Consider the following 18,567-nt stretch of genomic DNA (forward strand, 5'->3'; position numbering starts at 1 on the left):
GAAAGAATTACTGTGGGGGGAGGGGGGGTCCAAGACCACTTGGGTCAAAGTTAGTGGGTGGAACAATGCAGGCTGTCAAGAGTGAGGACATCTAGTGGCAGAAAAGAAGTACTTCTGGGCACAGGTCCAAAGCCACCGGGGCTCAGAGGAAGTGGGTTGAATAATGCAGGTTGTCAAGACTAAGGACATCTAGTGGAGGAGAAGTACAGCTAGGGGCAGGTCCAAGACTGCCTTGGATAAGGGGAAGTGAGTTGAATAATGCTGGCTGTCAAGAGCAAGAACATCTAGTAGCAGAAATGGAGTACTTCTGGGGGCAGGTCCAAGACCTCCTGGGCTCAGAGGAAGTGGGTTGAATAATGGAGGTTGTCAAGACTGAGGACATCTAGTGGAGGAAAAGAAGTACAGCTAGGGGCAGGTCCAAGACTGCCTTGGCTAAGGGGAAGTGGGTTGAATAATGCTGGCTGCCAAGAGCAAGAACATCTAGTAGCAGAAACAGAGTACTTCTGGGGGCAGGTCCAAGACCTCCTGGGCTCAGAGGAAGCGGCTTGAATAACACACGTTGTCAAGACTGAGGACATCTAGTGGAGGAGAAGTACAGCTAGGGGCAGGTCCAAGACTGCCTTGGCTAAGGGGAAGTGAGTTGAATAATGCTGGCTGTCAAGAGCAAGAACATCTAGTAGCAGAAATGGAGTACTTCTGGGGGCAGGTCCAAGACCTCCTGGGCTCAGAGGAAGTGGGTTGAATAATGGAGGTTGTCAAGACTGAGGACATCTAGTGGAGGAAAAGAAGTACAGCTAGGGGCAAGTCCAAGATAGCCTTGGCAAAGGGGAAGTGGGTTGAATAATGCAGGCTGCCAAGAGCAAGAACATCTAGTAGCAGAAACTAAGTACTTCTGGGGGCAGGTCCAAGACCTCCTGGGCTCAGAGGAAGCGGGTTGAATAACACAGGTTGTCAAGACTGAGGACATCTAGTGGAGAAGTACAGCTAGGGGCAAGTCCAAGACTGCCTTGGCTAAGGGGAAGTGGGTTGAATAATGCTGGCTGCCAAGAGCAAGAACATCTATTAGCAGAAACAGAGTACTTCTGGGGGCAGGTCCAAGACCTCCTGGGCTCAGAAGAAGTGGGTTGAATAATGCATGCTGCCAAGACTGAGGACATCTAGTTGAAGAAAAGAGATACTGCTAGGGGAAGGTCCAAGACTGCCTTGGCTAAGGGGAAGAGGGTTGAATAATGCTGGCTGCCAAGAGCAAGAACATCTATTAGCAGAAACAGAGTACTTCTGGGGGCAGGTCCAAGACCTCCTGGGCACAGAGGAAGCAGGTTGAATAATACAGGTTGTCAATACTGAGGACATCTAGTGGAGGAAACGAAGTACAGCTAGGGGCACGTCCAAGACTGCCTTGACAAAGGGGAAGTGGGTTAAACAATACAGGCTGTCAAGAATGAAGACATCTAGTGGTGGGAAAAAAAAGTACCGCTGACTGCAGATCCAAGACCTTCTGGGCTCAGAGTAAGAGGGATGAATATTGCAGGCTGTCAAGACTGAGGACATCTAGCGGTGGAAAAGCAATACTGCTTGGAACAGCTGCAAAAAAAAACCCTTTTTTTATTTGATCTTTTTGTGCTATTCTTTTTTTTTTAAATTATTATTATTTTTGACTGCTTTAGGCTGATCCTTTTACGTATATAGCTAAGAATGAAATAGAAAGGGTAAACATTCTCTTTAATATACTGCCGCTAGTCTGGAGAATTATCAAACCGAGCTGTCAAAAACATATTTCAAACCCAAGCTGCGATTGTATTCCCCCACGACAACCTCCCTTACAATACAGAGCTAATCAAGGCTGGCTCGGATATAAGAGTCTCCCGTATTCGTCAGTGTCACGGCTGCCCTTCTGCTCAAGTGTCCCTTCTGCTCCGAGCGCCGAGTTTTGGACGAGTGATGACATTTCTGCCGAAACGATACATCAAGCCGCTGACAGTCAGGTGGCTTCTCGGGGCCCCGGCTGATAACGAATATATTGTCAAGCCTTTGAAAATAATTTATCGGCTCTCCTTCTCTTCCAGGAGGAAAAAAAAGTTAAACTTTTCCGTCTGATGATAATAGTTTTATAAATGCTCTCGAGAAGGAGGAATTAAAAATGTCGTCTCTCAAGATCAGAACAAAGAACAAAGGCATCGAACGCGCTGTCACCAGACGGGGGATAGGGCGGGTGAGGATCGCCCAAATTTTAACTTAAAGGACAACTCCACTTTTATTGAAAAAAAACGGATCTTAGGTTTTGCCGGATTTAAATACACTAAGGCAGGCCATAGATGGGTTGAAAATCGTCCGATTTTTCGGCCGAAAAAAAAATTGGCCGATTTTCGCACTGTTAATGGGTTAATTGGTTGGCCATTTTTCTGGATTTTGGTACATTTTTTTTATTGGTAAAGTTGGAAAAAATTGTCCGATTTTGCCGGTCGGCCGATTTTCACGGCAATGATTGGCAAATTGGCTGATCTTTTTACCGATAAAAAATCTGTGCATGAGCCATGACCTGCAAAAAAAAGAAGAAGAAGAAGAAAAAGAAGAAGAGTAAGAAGAAGAAAAGAAGGAGAAGAAAAAGAAGGAGAAGAAAAAGAAGGAGAAGAAGAAAAAGAAAAGGAGAAGAAAAGAAGAAGAAGAAAAAAGAAGAAGAAAAAGAAGGAGAAGAAAAAGAAGAAGGAGAAGGTGAAGAAAAAGAAGAAGAAAAAGAAGAAGAAAAGGAGGAGAAGAGAAAGAAGAAGAAGAAGAAAAAGAAGAAGAATTCCAGTCCGCTATTATATTTGACATGAAAAGTATTGCGGTTGCAACAATGTATCTATTTGTATCCGAATAAAAACGGTTTTAAAAAAAAATGAAAAATCGGTCGTTCAATAGGCCGGTGTTACCACCAATGGTAAAAAAAAATCGTCCGATTTTCGTCCCGTCTACAGCCGGCATTTAATTACTTCTGTCCCTGCAGAGAGCTCCGCTATTATATTTGACATGAAAAAGTCTTGCGGTTGCAACAATGTATCTATTTGTATCCGAATAAAAACATCTGTATCCGAAATGGATACAAATGGATACAAATGGATACAAATGGATACAAATGGATACTTTGTTGCAACCGCAATACTTTTTCATGTCAAATATAATAGCGGAGCTCTCTGCAGGGACAGAAGTAATTAAATGCCGGCTGTAGACGGGACGAAAATCGGCCGATTTTTTTTTACCATTGGTGGTAACACCGGCCTATTGAACGACCGATTTTTCATTTTTTTTTTAAAACCGTCTATGGCCTACATAAGGCTGGCCATGCACCATACAATTTTCTGTCCAATTTCCTTTAGATTTACCTTCGACTATATAGTACAAGGATGGCACTGTGGCTTAGTGGTTAGCACATCTGCCTTGCAGTAAATGGGTGATGGGTTCAATTGCCAATCATGGTGCCTCCTGCATGGAGTTTGCATGTTCTACCTGTGCTTGCATGGGTTTCCTCTGGGTACACCAGTTTCCCCCCACACTCCAAAGACATGCTGGTAGGTTAATTGGCTCCTGTCTAAAAAAAAATTGTCCTAGTTTCATCCCTGGCCATGTGGGATCTCCTGCATGGTGGGGGTTGGGGAAAGACCTGGCAACCTGCACTCTAAAATAATTGCTAAGAGAATTTATGGAAAAAGTTGCTTACAAGTGCCGGTCCATGCAATCGCCAAGGGTCGGATACAACTGGATAGATAGATGTAGTACAAGGGCCTGCCTAATTGGATAGAATTGAAAGTGTTGTTAGGTTTGACCTCCTATTATATGATTTTTGATAAATCTAAAGCAAAATTCTCAAGAAAATTGTATAATGTATGGCCAGCCTAACAAAGTGAAGCCCAATTTCCCCCGTGAGCTGTGAACTACCTTGGCAGCATAGGTTGGAGGTCCTACCACTCTTGCCGAAGTAATGGCCTCCTCTTTTGTCTACTCCTTGGCTGACCCCACTATTACTTATCTTCGATGTGTCCATAGCAGGGGCGGACTGACCATTTGGAAACTTGGGCACTGCCCGAGGGCCCGGGTCAGTAGGGGGCCCCATGAGATGCCCCTGGTACCTTTTTCATAGGCTTTTTTGAGTTTGGGCAAGGACACAGGGGCCCCATGATCTCTTATTGCCCGGGGGCCCCATGAGTTGTCAGTCCGCCCCTGGCCCATAGACGATCCGCAATGCTGGGTCCAGTATTTCAATTAAAAAAAATACTCCTTTCTGTTTATTTATCCCTTAAAAATCCTAAAATTGATCAAAAACGGCTAGAGTAGCTGTGTGTGGCCTCTCTTCATATCATCTTCCCATGCAATGATGTGGGAGGTTATGCACTGAGAAGTAAAAGGCTCCGCTCCATTGTACAATGCTACCAAGGTGACATGTTTCAGGTACTGGGAGCTATTTTGATACCAAAGAGAAGAAGGGAGGGAAGCACAGGTCTGACCCCAGCTCACTCTTTCATGAAAACTCATTCATTGACCAATGAGAAAACAGAAGACACAAGGAAGAGCAGAGATTGTGGGCAGCACAGTGGCTAAATGGTTAACAATTCTGCCAGGCAGAACTCAGGTCGTTGGTTCGAATCTCAACCACGGCACCACCTGCCTGGAGTTTGCATGTTCTCTCTGTTCCTGCGTGGGTTTCCTCTGGGTACTCCGGTTTCCTCCTGCACTCCAAAGACATGCTGGTAGGATAATTGGCTCCTGTCTAAATTGTCCCTAGTATGTGTATGTATGAATGTGAGTTAGGGACCTTAGATTGTACGCCCCTTGAGGGTTAGGGACCTTAGATTGTACGCCCCTTGAGGGTTAGGGACCTTAGATTGTACGCCCCTTGAGGGTTAGGGACCTTAGATTGTACGCCCCTTGAGGGTTAGGGACCTTAGATTGTACGCCCCTTGAGGGTTAGGGACCTTAGATTGTACGCCCCTTGAGGGTTAGGGACTGATGTGGATGTACAATATATATGTAAAGCACTGCATACATTGATGGCGCTATATAAGTACCTAAAAGAAAAGAAAGAGATGAAATACTGAAGGCGGTATTAAAACCAAAAGCATGATAGATCGCAGCTTATCAGTCATTAGATATGGTGGCTGCATTTGTTTTCCTTTTTCTAGGCTTTTCAGTCTCTGTTTTCACCTGGAGATCCGGCCAGTAACACACCTCCTGTATTAGAGCACCTTCACTCTGCATGAAGGAGCACAGGGGGCACCTTTGGACAGCAGCATTGTCAGTCTTGGGGGGGAGGGGGGGGGAGTGTTGGATTGACTTGCCAGATTTAAATGCACTAACAAAGTGAAGCCCAACTCCAGCTCACACTTTTACGCAGTTGCAGTAACAGTCTTTCCTTTTTGGGATAAAGGTTTTACATGAAAAAATAAAATCAGATAATTGAAAGCACCCCTGTCAGTGGTAAATGGTATGCCTGAACCCTCTAACTGCTACATTTGCAGGAGAGCTTGTTCTGTTGAAAAACAACAGACTTATTGGCTGGATCACCAAGTGAAAATAAAAGAAAGCCTAAAAAAAAGCTTTAAAAAAAGAAAACGAATGCAGCCATCACAACTAAGAATTGGTAAGCTGCAATGTAATACTTGTTTGTTTTTGGGTTTATTACAGCTTTAAATATATTCCATAACTCCTCGCCCCCCCCAGAGGATCCCCCCCCCCCCCCCCTTCCTGACCAGGCCATTTTTTGCGGCACGGCGCTGTGTTACATTGACTGACAATTGTGTGGTCATATTTGATCACTTCTGCATGTTTTATTTTTTGTGCTATAAACAAAAAAATAACGACAATTTTGAAAAAAAATATATATATAAAAAATATATATATTTTTGACCCTTTTAAAGTTATGGACAGTCCTGAGGCACCCCATTGTAAAATGTGAAAAACTATTCTAATACTTTTATATAACGCAGCAACATCCACACATGTAGGACACCCAACATTAGAGGGGATTTATTCTTCCAAAGCAAATACACTTCTGCACACTGGTACCGGCTAGTATTCCCATGTTTCTCTTCTCCCTCAGTTTTTCTCCATCACTGAGCTAATGTGACCCCAGCACTGATGGAGAGGGGCGGGGAAGGGTCCGACTAGGATGCTGTGCAGGCAGCTGACAACCTCCTTATCAACTGATGATGTCATTGGTTGTCAGGACGCCGGCGGCTAAAAGGTCGTAATGGTGCACAATGAAAACCTGTGACTTTGTGTAACTAAAAGGCAGGCTTGTCCACCCGCTGGCTTGTATGCAAGTTTTGGGCAATTTTTGAACATTTTGCCAAGGCACCCCAGGGAGCCAGGGCACCCTGGTTGAGAAAGGCTGGATTAGACCCTGCATGTCTCCGCTGGGCTCCACTGGATGTATTGCAATGTTGACAGTGACAGCGGTGAACCAAAAGTGACATCATGACGTCTCAGTTTCCAGGCCACAGCAAGAAGGGGAGAAGAGCAGATGTGTGTCCACTCTCCTCTCCTGCCGGAACCCACCATGTCGGCCCTAGGACCACAGATGGGCATGGCTGAAGGGCGCGTGCGTGCATGCGGGGTTGGATGGGCACCTCTGAGCACCATTCCTTCGTTCCACCACCCTACCCATCCCCCCGTACTGTTCCTTTAAAAGAATACAGAACCAAGTATCATTTTGTGGTGCTAAGTAAAGTTATATTGAATTTGTTAATGATAACAAGAAAAGCAGTGAAATGGAGCCTCCCAGCAACAATAGATCCCCCCCAGCAACAACGGACCGCCCACAACAAAATACCTCCCTCCTCCAGCAACAATAGATCCCCCCAGCAACAACGGACCACCCACAACAAAATACCTTCCTCCTCCAGCAATAATAGATCCCCACAGCAACAATGGACCACCCACAACAAAATACCTCACTCATCCAGCAACAATAGATCCCCGCAGCAACAATGGACCACCCACAATAATATAGCCCCTCCTGCAGGCACAATAGATCCCCCCAGTAACAATGGACCACCCACAACAAAATACCTCACTCATCCAGCAACAATAGATCCCCACAGCAACAATGGACCACCCACAATAATATACCCCTCCTGCAGGCACAATAGATCCCCCCAGCAACAACGGACCACCCATAACAAAATACCTTCCTCCTCCAGCAATAATAGATCCCCACAGCAACAATGGACCACCCACAACAAAATACCTCACTCATCCAGCAACAATAGATCCCCACAGCAACAATGGACCACCCACAATAATATACCCCCCCTGCAGGCACAATAGATCCCCCCAGCAACAACGGACCACCCACAACAAAATACCTTCCTCCTCCAGCAATAATAGATCCCCACAGCAACAATGGACCACCCACAACAAAATACCTCACTCATCCAGCAACAATAGATCCGCACAGCAACAATGGACCACCCACAATAATATACCCCCTCCTGCAGGCACAATAGATCCCCCCAGTAACAATGGACCACCCACAACAAAATACCTCCCTCCTCCAGCAATAATAGATCCCCACAGCAACAATGGACCACCCACAACAAACTACCTCACTCCTCCAGCAACAATAGATCCCCACAGCAACAATGGACCACCCACAATAATATACGCCCCATCCTAAAGCAACAATAGATCCCACGGCAACAATGGACCACCCACAACAAAATACACCCCCCCACACACACACACACACTCCAGCAACAACAGACCTCAACAGCAAAAACAGATCTCCCCGCAGCCAACATCAATGGACCCTCCAGCAGTGAACAACAATAGACCCCTCCCTCAACAGTAGATCCCTCCCAGCAACAATTGACCCCCCCCAGAAAAAAAAGGCCCACCCCAGCAATGATGGATCCCACAGTAGCAACAACAGACCTCCCCAGCAGCAATAGACACCCCCACAAAAATAGATCTCCTCCAGAAACAACAGATCCCCCTTGCTATTACATACATTCATTTCTGGAGGTGCTGGAACTGCGTTCCCCCACATTCCCACTGAAAAAAAGCGCTGTGTCCCTCCAATTATTATTTTTATTATTATAATACAGGATTTATATAGTGCCAACAGTTTGCTCAGCGCTTTACAATATAATAATCTTTTAATAATTCTCTTTATAAAGAATAACAACAAATCTGACTTTTGGTATTCTCCTTCTCATACATTGTAATGAGGCCTTTCCAGCCTGTGGATTGTACAGAAGATACATATATCTATTTATTTCATGTATAATAACTGTGTACATTGTAATAGAGGAATGGAAGCCTCTGTATAGCAGATGTCTATTTCCACATATAAGGATCTGTCCAATCATGCGTGACAGCCGCAGTAATTCACTTTATTGCAGCTTTATAGAGGGAGCAAGAGCGCCATCTGGAGGACCCCTAAGGGATTTGTTTTTTGTTTTTTTTTAATTCTTTACCTTGTTACATTTATTAGCTTTCGCTGTTTATTGGTCTGTTTGCTGATTGAGACATATAGAAAACAAAGAGCAGAGGGATTTCCACCAAACTGATTTTGCCAATTTACTGATTTTGCTGTCAGCAACATTTTTCCAAAGCAGAAGTTCAATTTTGCCCAATGCGATGCTGGGGGGAAAAAAAACTGCCTCTATGGCCCCTACATTTTTTGCTTATTTAGAGGGCGTGTTTAGTACAAGAACAGGTCTGGGGTCATTAAAAAGAGCTTCTGTAATCCTCATGGCATTTAAAGCCCATTAAACGCACCATTAAAGTGATTTTAAAGGCATAATGTCTTCACTTACCTAATGTGTCCAGTGGGTTTGCACAGAGCAGCCTGGATTCTGTTTTCAGGGCCCCCCGAAGGCTCTCCTGGCCCCTCCCTCCTGTCGGGTGCCCCCACAGCAAGCAGCTTGCTATGGGGGCACCCGCTGCTTTGTGTGTCCATTCACACATGGAGCTGCGGCCCCACCCTCTCTTTCTTTTCATTGGCTCTCTTGCTGTGATTGACAGCTCCCTCCCCTGTCACCTTTTTTCTCTTGGTGTCAGGAAAACATCTCAGAAGTGACTCATGCTGACAGCAGAGGAAGGATGCAGCATACAGAAATTATGCCTAGTGCTCTGGACTGAGACAAGTACACACTATAGAGGGATATGCATTGTTCATACTTCATGTCTGAAGTTTACAACCACTTAAAGAACTCTATAAGAACTCAAGCTGCTTGCTGTGGGGGCACCCGCTGCTTTGTGTGTCCATTCACACATGGAGCTGCGGTCCCACCCTCTCTTTCTTTTCATTGGCTCTCTTGCTGTGATTGACAGCTCCCTCCCCTGTCACCTTTTTTCTCTTGGTGTCAGGAAAACGTCTCAGAAGTGACTCATGCTGACAGCAGAGGAAGGATGCAGCATACAGAAATTATGCCTAGTGCTCTGGACTGAGACAAGTACACACTATAGAGGGATATGCATTGTTCATACTTCATGTCTGAAGTTTACAACCACTTAAAGAACTCTATACAGTGAGGAATAATGCCTGCCATACTAAAAAAAAAAAAAATAGATTTTGACTTTCGATACAGTTTACATTATCATTTTTGCCACGAGTGCCTCCAATTCTCATCCCTCCAGATAATGAGGTGGGTGATGGTTGACGGATCTCTGTGAGTATATCAGAAGACTGGCAGGCGGGTATTCATTAGCTCCCATCATCATCTTGCAGCTACCAGTGGCAGGGCCTCTTCCCCTTCTACCTATTTCCCAGCCTCCCTCCCAGGGCCCGCGCTCGCAGGCGTCTGATCAGACCTTATTTGCAATTCTACAGCTAAGCAAATAGCGATGGGAATGGTGACATGTTTACTTCTCATTACGAGGCTCAGCTCGGTAATTTCGCCGTGCCGTGTGTGCAGCTTTCTATAAGGGAACATGTGCAAAAGAGTAATTGAATGTAATGTGCGGCTGCAAGCCAGTACACATGACCTGCCTGAGTGCACAAATTGAAATTACATCTGCACACACAATATGTTGGAACTGCTATGACTAATGTATAGGAAGCCAAATGCTGCCACAGGTATCAGTTATGTGCTCACAGCCCCGTTATTTACCTTTATTCTGCAGAAAAATTGGATCCTGGAGTTGCGGGAATCGAAACGTATGTTTTGCTGATTTATAAAGTTCAGTAGAATACAGGAATGTGCTCTCCATGATGCATAAAATAACAACATGTCTTTAGGAATGTGTAAGGTTTTGTATATACTGTAGTTATTGTGTTCAAAGCCAACAAACGCTGCAAATTTGTTTTATTTTTGTTCAGGCGAATATGCAGGTGAAGGTTTCATATTTACCATTTCTAGCCACTAGGTGGAATACTAACCTGCCTTTCATAAAATGACAAAGCTAAATTTATAGTGGACCTTTCATCAGTAACTTTACAGGCCTACATCAAGTTCTGATATGTCACAATATACAGAAACAGTATCATTAGGTTTTCATTTTTTAGAAATTTGTAAATGTAATTTTTTCATGATTTTTAATCATTTTTCCATCTTTTATTATTAACTTCTTTGTGACTGCATGTCTGCAATGTACTGCGGACAGGCGGCCACTGTAGGAAAGGTAGGGTATGGGTATGTTACTGCCTACTTCCGGGGTTTCGGGTGGACACATGCGTCCCCCCACCAGCACTCGCTGTGATGGTACATTGTAGGTGATCCATCATATAACACATTGTACACATACAGGCTACATTACATAATACATTGAATACATACAGGGTACATTATATAATACATTGTATACATACAGGGTACATTATATAATACATTGTATACATACAGGATCCATTATATAATACATTGTATACATACAGGATACATTACATAATACATTGTATACATACAGGGTACATTATATAATACATTGTATACATACAGGATACATTACATAATACATTGTATACATACAGGATACATTATATAATACATTGTATACATACAGGACACATTATATAATACATTGTATACATACAGGGTACATTATATAATACATTGTATACATACAGGATCCATTATATAATACATTGAACACATACAGGGTACATTATATAACACATTGTACACATACAGGATACATTACATAATACATTGAATACATACAGGGTACATTATATAATACATTGTATACATACAGGATACATTATATAATACATTATTTACATACAGGATCCATTATATAATACATTGTACACATACAGGCTACATTACATAATACATTGAATACATACAGGGTACATTATATAATACATTGTATACATACAGGGTACATTATATAATACATTGTATACATACAGGATACATTATATAATACATTGTATACATACAGGATACATTATATAATACATTGTATACATACAGGGTACATTATATAATACATTGTATACATACAGGGTATATTATATAATAATACATTGTTTACATTCAGGATACATTATATAATACATTGTATACATACAGGATACATTACAAAATATATTGCAGACATACAGGGTACCTTATATACATACAGAATACATTTTATATATATATATATATATATATATATATATATATATATAGGATACATTATATAATATATTGTTTACACACAGGATACATTACATAAAACATTGTTTACATACAGGATACATTATATAATATATTGTTTACACACAGGATACATTACATAAAACATTGTTTACATACAGGATACATTATATAATATATTGTTTACACACAGGATACATTACATAATACATTGTTTACATACATGATCCATTATATAATACATTGTAGACATACAGGATACGTTATACACATACAGGATACATTGTAAAATACATCATATACATACAGGATACATTAAACAATACATTGTATCTTTCTCTCCTTGTCAGGGGAGAACAATGTATGCAAACAAAAGTGTGAGCAAAATAAAATATTAATAATACAAAAATAAAGGAAAAAAAAGAATGAGATCAAGGTTTGATCAAGGTCAGGTAGGATTTTAACCACTTGATCTCCAGAAGGTTTTACCTCCTCAATGACCAGGCCATTTTTTGCTATTCAGCACTGCGCTACTTTAACTGGCATTTGCGCGGTCATGCAACACTGTACCCAAATTAAATGTATATCACTTTTTTCACACAAATAGAGCTTTCTTTTGGTGGTATTTGATCACCACTGGTGGCAGCACAGTGGCTAAGGTTTAACAGATTCAACAGATCTCAGCTATTCTCTGGTCATTCACAGTTTATGACACTCAGGAGATCATGTCAGCCCTTCTCTGGAGATCTGTGTTCTCCCTCCAGATTCTCCAGCCCAGAGCTGGAGAATCAGAGGGACCGAAAACTAAGCAGAGATAGTTTACCTCTGCTTAGTAAACTGATCTTTTACTGTAATCTCGTGAGATTATAGTAAAATGAGCCGTTTTTCAGAGTTTGCAGACCGTTCTCCAGCGTTTGGAGACCGTTCTCCCTTCGTTCGGAGAACTGCTTCATAAACTGCATTCACAGGAGAACTGTGTTCTCCGAGAATGCCGGAGAACTGAGCAGCGATCTATTACCGCTGGTTCACAAACGGACACCTAAATGGTTAGCACTTCCTCCTGGCAGTACTAGGGTCGTTGGTTCAAATCCCAACCACAGCACCACCTACCCGGAGTTTGCATGTTCTCCCTGTGCCTGCGTGGGTCTTCTTCAAGTATTCCAGTATCCTCCCACGCTCCAAAGACATGCTGGTAGGATAATTGGCTCCTGTCTAAATTGTCCCTATTGTGTATGTATGAATGTGAGTTAGGGACCTTAGATTGTACTCCCCTTGAGGGTTAGGGACCTTAGATTGTACACCCCTTGAGGGTTAGGGACTGATGTGAATGTACAATATATATGTAAAGCGCTGCGTAAATTGACGGCGCTATATAAGTACATAAAATAAATTATATACATACACACACATATATATATATACAGTATATATATTCATATTCCTTTCTGTTAGAAATAACATTGCTAATCAAATCTAATTTCTTCATAAATTTTGGCCAAAATGTATTCTGCTACATGTCTTTGCTAAAAAAAAAAAATTCCAAGTGTAATTGTTTTATGTGAAAGTTCTAACGTCTACAAACTATGATATATATATATGAATTTTTTTATACTTCTAATGGTGATGATCAGCGATATTCAGTATTTGAAAATTGATCAGTCCTGATGTACTGAGGACCGTTTCTTGGGGCTCATAAAATGCCAGGACACTACAAATACCCCCCAAATGTCCCCTTTTTTTGGAATGTAGACAGGAATTTAGTAAGAGGCATGGAGAGTTTTTTTAAGTTGTCATTTTTTTGTCCCAATTTTTGGGAAAATTAAGAAATTAAATACATTTTTTATACATACTCCTACATTTTTTTATCAAAGGAAAACTGTCCCAAAGTAGTAAAAAAATACTGTCACCAGTCTGTATCTCTGATCACCGTCACAGCAGTCATATGATGGCGGTGTACTATGCTGGGGACAGTATTTTTTTACCACTTTGGGCCAGTTTTCCTTTGATAATAAAAAAAATTTAGGAGATATCCATCACCATTTACCACCAAAGCCCAACTTGTCATGGAAAAAACAAGATAAAATTCACCTGAATACACAACGCGGGGGAACGCAGTTCCAGCACCTCCAACACCAACTGTATGTAGCGGCAAGGGGTGCTGGAGTGTGCTGCAGGGTCTATTGATTCTGGCTGCAGGAGGATCTATTGCTGCTGGATGGGATCTATTTCTGCTGGGTGTCTATTGCTTTTGGGGAGGTCTGTTGTTTCTGCTGTGGAATCTATTATTGCCGGGGGTGGGCCTGGGGGTTCAATTGTTGCTGGGAGGGATCTACTGTTGATGGAGGGGTCTATGGTTGATCGCTGCTGGAAGGTCCATTGATGCTTGTTCTGCTGGGAGATCCATTGTTGCTGTCGGGGGTCTGTTGGTGCTGGAGGAGGGGGTGATTTTTTTGGGTGGTCCATTGTTGCTGACGAGGATCTATTTTAACTGCAGTTGGTCTATTGTTGCTGCAGGGGATCTATTTTACTGATTTTCTTGTTTTCATTAACAAATTTAATATCATTTTAATCAGCACCATAAAATTATATTTTGTCCTGTATTCTTTCAAACGGACAATACTGGAAGGTGGGTAGGTGATGGAACCAAGGGAATGGTGCTCAGAGGTTGGTAGAGGCTGGGGGTGGGCCTGGGGGTTCAATTCTTGCTAGGAGGGATCTACTGTTGATTGCTGCTGGAAGGTCCATTGATACTTGTGCTGCAGGGAGATCTATTGTTGCTGTTGGGGGGTCTGTTGTTGCTGGAGGATGGGGTGTTTTTGTGGGTGGTCCATTGTTGCTGATGGGGATCTATTGTTGCTGCATGGGGGTCTATTGTTGCTCCAGGGGATCTATTTTACTGCTTTTCTTGTTTTCATTAACAAATTCAATGTAATTTTACTCAGCACCACAAATTGATACTTAGTTCTGTATTCTTTCAAAGGGACAATACTGGAAGGTGGGTAGGGCCTGGAACCAAGGAATGGTGCTCAGAGATTCGTAGAGGCTAGGGTGGGCCTGGGGGTTCAATTCTTGCTGGGAGGGATCTACTGTTGATGGAGGGGCCTATTGTTGATTGCTGCTGGAAGGTCCATTGATGCGGGGAGATCGATTGTTGCTGTCAGGGTCCTGTTGTTGCTGAAGGAGGGGGTGTTTTTTGTGGGCGGTTCATTGTTGCTGACAGGTATCTATTGTTTCTGCTGGTGGGGTCTATTGTTGCTGCACGTGATCTATTGTTGCTGCTGGTGGGGTCTATTGTTGCTGCAGGGGATCTATTTACTGTTTTTCTTGTTTTCATTAACAAATTCAATGTGATTTTACTCAGCACCACAAATTGATACTTAGTTCTGTATTCTTTTAAAGGGACAATACTGGAAGGTGGGTAGGGGGGGAACCAAGAAATGGCGCTCAGAGGTTGGTAGAGGCGGAGACAAGGAGTTCCTGCACCTATTCTTTGAGGTTTACTAACACATCAGATTTGTTTTGGCCGTGGCCATGAAGGGGTTACTGTGTGTCTTTTATAATGCCATGTTTCTGTTCTCTTGCAGGCACAGGACCCAGCGTGGCCAGCGATCCCATGCTTTACATGCTGCTGTTGATATTTCATCAGCTTTTGTTTTTGCTGTTCAACCACTGATGGACCATTTTGTGAGTCATTCCTCTCAACCAACCAAACAGCCCACAGGAACTTATCCAAAACCTCCCCTTTCTCCCTCCCCCTTTCTTCTTTACGAAAGCTGCAAATTTACGAAAGGACAGGAAAAAAAAAAAAAAAGACTGAAAGAAGCATGGCAAACTCTTCACGACGAATATTAAATACAAAAAAATAAAAATTTACAAAAAATAAAAAAAAACATGTATTTTTGGAGTACTTACACGAAAGTGAAAAAAGGAAACCACCCGAGTAATGCATCTAGTTAAAAAAAAAAAAAAGAGGAATTTAAAAATCATACACAAAAAAGTCTGGTTGACGCCTTGCTGCGCGCATTTATCAACGGAAAAAAAAAAAAAAAAAAAAACAGTAATCATCAGGCATTTCCTTCCCAAGATGGCGATCGTTGTTCTTTTTGCACGAACTTTTGAGCAATTATTTTTATGACAATCTGTAAATTTATTGCGTTTAGAAACCTTCTCATGAAAAAAAAAGAAATATTTTTAAGTAGGGTATGTGTTTGGGTTCATTTTGTTTCTTTCTTTTTTCTTTTTTTTTTTGTATTAAATTATTTCATGTCCGTACATTTTGGTTTTCTCTTTTTTTTTTTTTTTTGTTTTTTCTTTTTTTTTCTCCTTCGAAGGCAGATCAGACTCATCATTGCTCACCGTCGATAATATTTATTTTTAAATAAAGGTTGGAATCAAGGTAAGACAAACTTGTTTATAACAAAACAAAAACCTGTATTGTATAATGCTGAATAACAGTTGAATAAAAGAGTTTTGAAATAAGATTAGCGAGATTTTATTTTCCAGATGATCCTGATAAACGTTGCTTGCGTATATTTGATGAGCGCAAAAAGTTCGGCGTCAGCTGGAGTGGTAAGATAATATTTCGGAGCTGTGATTAAAGTTGGGAGAAATGAAATTCACATATAAACAGTCTAATGAAAGCGCCAAACAAAAGGTCTAAAAGTCCAAAATTGTATTAATATTCGCTTACAACAGGATAAAATGAAACAGAAAACACATTTGTAATTGTGAAAGGGCTCGTTCACATGGGCAGCAGTAAAAATAGGCGGATGAGCCATTGTTTTGCAGCCACCCACGACCACCCCCCTTAAGTTGCAACAACAGCTGGACCAACTCATGGGGCCCCCAGGCAATAGGGGATCATGGGGCCCCTGTGTCCTTGCCCAAACTCAAAAAAGCCTATGAAAAAGGTATCAGGGGCATCTCATGGGGTCTTCTAATAACCCCGGGCCCTTGGGCAGTGCCTGAGTTTCCAAATGGTCAGTCCGCCCCTGAGCTGGACATTGTTGTGCACAAGCAAGCAAGATGTGAAGAGGTTTCCTGACTACCGCACACCACACCCGGTCTTGTAGACAGGTAAAACCAGCCTCAGCTCAGTCCATCAAGGCCATGCCTCCAACGCGTTTCCCCCTGCTCCAGGGCTTGGTCATGACCTCCATGATTAAGCCTCGGGGGTGAGGTGAAATTCATTGTGGGTGTGGCCTTGATGGACTGAGCTGCTTTTACCTGTCTACACCCAGGTGAGGTGAGAGGCAGTTGGGAAACCTCCTCTCATCTTGCTTGCAGGCAGTGAGTCTGGACGAACCCAACCTAAGCCTGCACTCTCACTATTTCAATGGCATCCATCCTACTGGACAACAACAGCCTGAACAGGGATCCCCAACCAATAATCTAGGGTCACAGGGTTGTGCACATGCTGCTGTTGTGATGCTATGCTTTGTGGCTGCAGCAAAAATTAAAGTGGTTCTAAAGGTTGAAGGTTTTTTACCTTCATGCATTTTATGATTGAACGTGAAAAACCTTCTTGTGCAGCCCCCCTAATACTTACCTGAGTCCAACCTCGATCTAGTGAGAGCAAGTGGCCTGCTGTGGGAGCACAAGGCAGGAGAGAGGAGCCAGGTGCACCAGCAAGGGACCAGAGCAGATGAGGATCAGGGCCTTTGTTGAAGACTTTAGCAGATTGGAGGATTGACCACACCAACCCTATATTACCTATCCACTTATCATACCCCTGTCCAATGAGAGAGACCTTACTAGCCATTGAAGCTTTTGAAGAAGACTTTTAGCAAATTATTGGATTGACAACACAAACTTCATGATGAAGACCCATCCACTCATCATACCCTTGTCCAATGAGAGAGACCTTACTAGCCACTGAGGCCTTTGAGAAAGACTTTAGCAGATTGGTGGATTGACTACAGCAACCTTTTAACAAACACCTATCCACTCATCATACCCTTGTCCAGTGAGACAGACCTTACTAGCCATTGAGGCTTTTGAAGAAGACTTTTAGCAGATTATTGGATTGACAACACAAACGTCATGATGAAGACCCATCCACTCACCATACCCTTGTCCAATGAGAGAGACCTTACTAGTCATTGAGGCTTTTAAAGAAGACTTTCAGTAGATTGTTGGATTGACCACACAAACTTCATGACGAAGACCCATCCACTCACCATACCTTTATCCAAAGAGAGAGACCTTACTGGCCACTGAGGCCTTTGACAAAGACTTTAGCAGTTTGGTAGATTGGCTACACCAACCTTTTAACAAAGACCTATCCACTCATCATACCCTTGTCCAATGAGAGAGACCTTACTGGCCACCGAGGCCTTTGAAGAAGACTTTAGCAGATTGACATCACCAACTTCATGAGGAAGACCCATCCACTCATGATACCCTTATCCAATGAGAGAGACCTTAATAGCCATTGAGGCTTTTGAAGAAGACTTTTAGCAGATTGGTGGATTGACCACACAAACTTCATGACAAAGACCCATCCACTCACCATACCCTTATCCATTGAGAAAGACCTTAGTGGACACTGAGGCCTTTGAAGAAGACATTTAGAAGATTGGTGCATTGACCACACCAATGTCATGACGAAGACCAATTCACTTCCCAACCCTTGCCCAATATGAGAACCCTTACTGGCAATTGACACCCTCTCGTTAGCTAGAGGTGTAACATGTGACTAGGGCATCCCTTCTATCTTTATGTCACTACTGTGGTGATGAGTTGGAGGTAGGGACCCCTGAGTGCAGCAAGGGACCAGAGGATCAACACCCCCAGTGAGAACTGAGGTGCTCTTACTAGACAGGAGGGTAACATTCAACCAAGGCTTAGCTTGAAAATCTGGAACCAAAAGCCTTTAGTGTAACAAATTTCAGAGGTATACACAGTGGGACATGAACTGGCACTGACCATTTCTGTAGTACATTTGTGTATATTTATCATGCCATAACATTGTATTTGTTTCACATGGAAAATGAATAAT

General features: G+C 42.5%; 1 protein-coding gene across 2 annotated transcripts in view; it reads left to right on the forward strand.

The window, feature by feature from the left end:
* VSTM2B (V-set and transmembrane domain containing 2B) overlaps nucleotides 1-16,046 on the forward strand; it is a 106,280-nt gene extending 90,234 nt beyond the window's left edge. For both annotated transcript variants that reach the window (XM_089663022.1, XM_089663023.1), the window contains exon 6: nucleotides 15,152-16,046. In XM_089663022.1, coding sequence (XP_089519148.1) covers nucleotides 15,152-15,240 — 89 coding nt within the window. In that variant the 3' untranslated portion in view covers nucleotides 15,241-16,046. The remainder of the gene's footprint in view (nucleotides 1-15,151) is intronic.
* Nucleotides 16,047-18,567: the final 2,521 nt, after the last annotated feature.

Source organism: Staurois parvus, unplaced genomic scaffold (genome assembly GCF_062004578.1).
Source record: "Staurois parvus isolate SC_StPar_1 unplaced genomic scaffold, SC_StPar_1.0 ptg001614l, whole genome shotgun sequence".
In the NCBI taxonomy this organism is placed as follows: domain Eukaryota; kingdom Metazoa; phylum Chordata; class Amphibia; order Anura; family Ranidae; genus Staurois; species Staurois parvus.